The sequence below is a fragment of the Rutidosis leptorrhynchoides genome, chromosome 6 (genome assembly GCF_046630445.1).
Source record: "Rutidosis leptorrhynchoides isolate AG116_Rl617_1_P2 chromosome 6, CSIRO_AGI_Rlap_v1, whole genome shotgun sequence".
Lineage (NCBI taxonomy): Eukaryota > Viridiplantae > Streptophyta > Magnoliopsida > Asterales > Asteraceae > Rutidosis > Rutidosis leptorrhynchoides.
The window spans coordinates 38,169,855-38,173,488 of NC_092338.1; the positions used below are offsets into that span (position 1 = coordinate 38,169,855).

The 3,634-nt window shown below is 30.6% G+C and overlaps 1 protein-coding gene across 1 annotated transcript; it reads right to left on the minus strand.

Moving 5' to 3' along the window:
- Positions 1 to 2,028: 2,028 nt before the first annotated feature.
- On the minus strand, positions 2,029 to 3,425 carry LOC139852468 (glyoxylase I 4-like). The gene is made up of 3 exons (XM_071841765.1): positions 3,146 to 3,425; positions 2,397 to 2,731; positions 2,029 to 2,278 (listed from the first exon to the last, which is right to left on the minus strand). Exons 1-3 carry the CDS (start codon positions 3,346 to 3,348, stop codon positions 2,190 to 2,192), a joined length of 627 nt encoding a protein of 208 aa, XP_071697866.1. The 5' UTR covers positions 3,349 to 3,425; the 3' UTR covers positions 2,029 to 2,189.
- Between the last annotated feature and the right edge of the window lie 209 nt (positions 3,426 to 3,634).

The window sequence follows — 3,634 nt, forward strand, 5'->3', positions numbered from 1 at the left end:
AAAAAAACGCGAAACTATATTTGTAACGGACATATTTTTAATTTATTTTGGATTGATTATATATATATATATATATATATATATATATATATATATATATATATATATATATATATATATATATATATATATATATATATATACACTCAAGTAATGACTTAAACAAGTGATAAGTTAAAGAGTTTGTAAAGAAAAAGTCAGAGTTCGAGTCCTTTACCACATTTCTTTCATGATTTTTCCTCCCAAGTTTTCGCTCAATATTAATTTGATAAAAGACGTTAAAATATTTTACTGCAATATGCAAACCATTAATATATTAATTACCAAACAATGTATATTCAAATACACCGCAACAACGCGCGGTAATTTTTTTTCTAGTTATATATTAATATTTACATACTAAATATAATACTTACATACTAAATGTGGTGGAGATGTGTGTCGTTTCAGTTATATCGAATTGTAGTTTTTGAGTTTACGTTCACATTACAAACGGTCCCTCAACTTCGGCTATATTTACACAACGGCCCCTCAAGTTTACACTTTTTAGGGGTTAAAAGTGTAAATATATAATTTTATTAAAATAAAAGAAGTTAATTCCACCCTAATTTATAACGGGCCATATCTTCTCGCTCGGTGCGAGTTAAATTTTTCGAGACCACCGTTCAACTCGGAAAAATCTTACGAACCCAACGGGACTAGCTATACGCGAAACAGACAAATTTTAAAAAAACGCTAATTTTTTTAATTCTAAAAGTGGTGGTGGTTTCCGTCATTACAGTTATATCGGATTGTCGTTTTGAGTTTGCGTTCACATTACAAACGGTCCCTCAACTTCAACTATACTTACACAATGGCCACTCAAGTTTACACTTTTTCAAGGGTAAAAAGTGTAAATATATAATTTTATTAAAATAAAAGAAACTAATTCCACCCGAATTTATAACGGGCCCTATCTCCTCGCTCGGTGCGAGTTAAATTTTTCCGAGATCACCGTTCAATTCGAAAAAATCTTACGAACCCAACGGGACTAACTATACGCGAAACGGACACTACTCAAAAAACGCTAAACACCTCGTGCTATCTCCAATACATTTCTTTCTGTTCGCCGCGAGTTAAATTTTTCCGACAGCACCGTTACACTCGAAAAAATTTATTGATCAAAACAAAATTAACTACGTTCGAAAGGGATACTTTTTTGAAAAACGCTTAACACAACGACATCTAAAACGACGCTTAACACATGAGCCGTGTTTCCCTCTGTAAATACACAACGCTACGTTAAATATGAATACGCATGCCGAAAGCCCCCGCCGCAATGCGCGAGCCGGTCCGGACTAGTTATAAATAAAAAAATCAAACTTAGGCACTTATGTAGAACGGTTAGATGATGCATATCATTTAAAATAAACTCAAAGCATACAAAATTAAAAATTACATATAAATATTTTTAAAATTAATCATAGCTCTAAAAGTTATAAGTTATGACTATCTTACATTAAAGTATAAAAAATATATATATTTACAAGGTTATATTATTATGCACTAACTTATCCACTATTTTTCACGTTCAAAAGTGGAAGAAGATATAAAATTACAAACTCGTGAGATATTTTAGAATTTAGATGCATCACAGATTTTTATTCAATATGGATTAAATAAATTTATTTTTTAAGTATGTCATTTTCCAACATTTTAATGCCATGTGCATTGACACTGACACATGGCCAATTCAAAGGGACAGAATTGTACTCCGTAGGATCTTATTTGTAGTGTAAAAATACAAAGTTAATAAATAAAATAATAATGTGTTAAAAGCCCTTGTTAAAACAAGTGAATGAAGTATTTTATTCATTTATTTTTTTCTTTTTTAAAAGATGAGTATTGGTGTTTTCACTAATGATTTGGTTAAATTCACTACAATTTGTTGAACCTTAATTCAGGATTTGGATTCAAGAATCAAACATATTTAATTGATGTTCAATATGTTTTACATTTATATTGCACTATGATAATATAATGAAGCAAACAAAAATGCAATTTCTACAAATAGTTTTCTCTTCTTCCACTTTCATTATACATACAAATTACATACAAAAGATCATTGCTCTCTCCATTTAAAAGAAACAATGCAAGAATTCACCTAAAAAAGCATCAATTGAATTCAACTCAAATCAATTTGTACTTGATTAAAATGAAATACCCATCATGTCTATTAACAAATTCTCCATCATCAATGCTTCATGATCTTCACCACAAGAGTAACTCTTGGAAATATCTGTATCACATAAACATCCCCAAATCAAATTTGTTAGAAATTAACCATTTTTAGTACACAAGTCACATACATAATAGCTAATGTTTAAGGCAATTTTGATGCTAACTTGTAGGCGTACCATAGGAAGATTCGATTTGGCTGTTTCGTGAAGCCGGATTGAGTTTCTTGATGGGGCATGATGAAGTTAGGGGAAGTACAGGAAGGACATGACAATTGCATATTTCGATCATGTTACCGTCTGGATCATGAAAGAACAACTGGTTCACCTCTACACCACCTTCCATCACCATTGCGGTCACATACTTAACGTCTAATTCCTCGAGTTTATTGATTACGAGATCCATATTTGTGCATTCAAACGAAATATGGTTGTCTTTTGGATTAATCACTCCTCTTTTAGATGGTGTTGTGTCCACTTCTAACAAATGTATTCCAATCCCATGGTTGAACAACCTATTTTCCATCATGAACAATGTAAATATTTTTTACAAATATGAAAATTAGTAGACATTTCTAAAATTTTAATCAATATCCACCTATGATTCCTCATTGCAATTGATCCATGTAACAAAATTTTAAAGTTTTCTAGCATTAGCAATAAAAGTTGTATCCTAGTTCAAATGTTCACTTTCACCGACAAAAAGTTACAAAATTTCCCAGTAACGTCTATTTGATTATTTGAAATAAAAATAAAAATTTATAATGAGACAATTTGAACTAGTAATTTTGCCATTTATGAATTAGATGGAAGTAATGTGATATAATTTCTCATTTAGCTAAAATGCAACTTCTAGGTAAGTTACTTACATATAAATCACTTAATCCTAAACAAAAATTAATAAAGATGATGATCAATGAGAGACTTACCAAGCGCCTTCGAAATCAAACGAGGAAGGACGTCTAATTAGAACGAATCCAAGAACATCGTTGTAAAACTTAACAGATGTACGAACGTTTTTGCATCGAAACGAGACATGATTTAAAGATAAAAGAGGCAATTGTTGAGATGAAGATGATGAACCAAACAATGTATCTTGGTTACCCTCCATAACAACTTGTTGTTTGGCCATTAATTCAGTTAATTAATTCAATGAAAAAAAGGAGCTAAAAAATGGTTTTGATATGATAAACTTGCTGGTAATAGAAATGTAGAAGTGAGTATATATGAATTTGTCGAAAAGCTCACTTACTTATAGGAGAAATTATAAGTGAGGTCTGTATGGATAAAGATCAGATATTTGTACGTACAGTCAAATCCTACGTGTCAACACGTCTTCTTTTTTACTACTTTATGAGCATGTTTTTGATGTGCAAAAATAAAACCGAGTATCATTAACTCCTGATATAAATTTACAA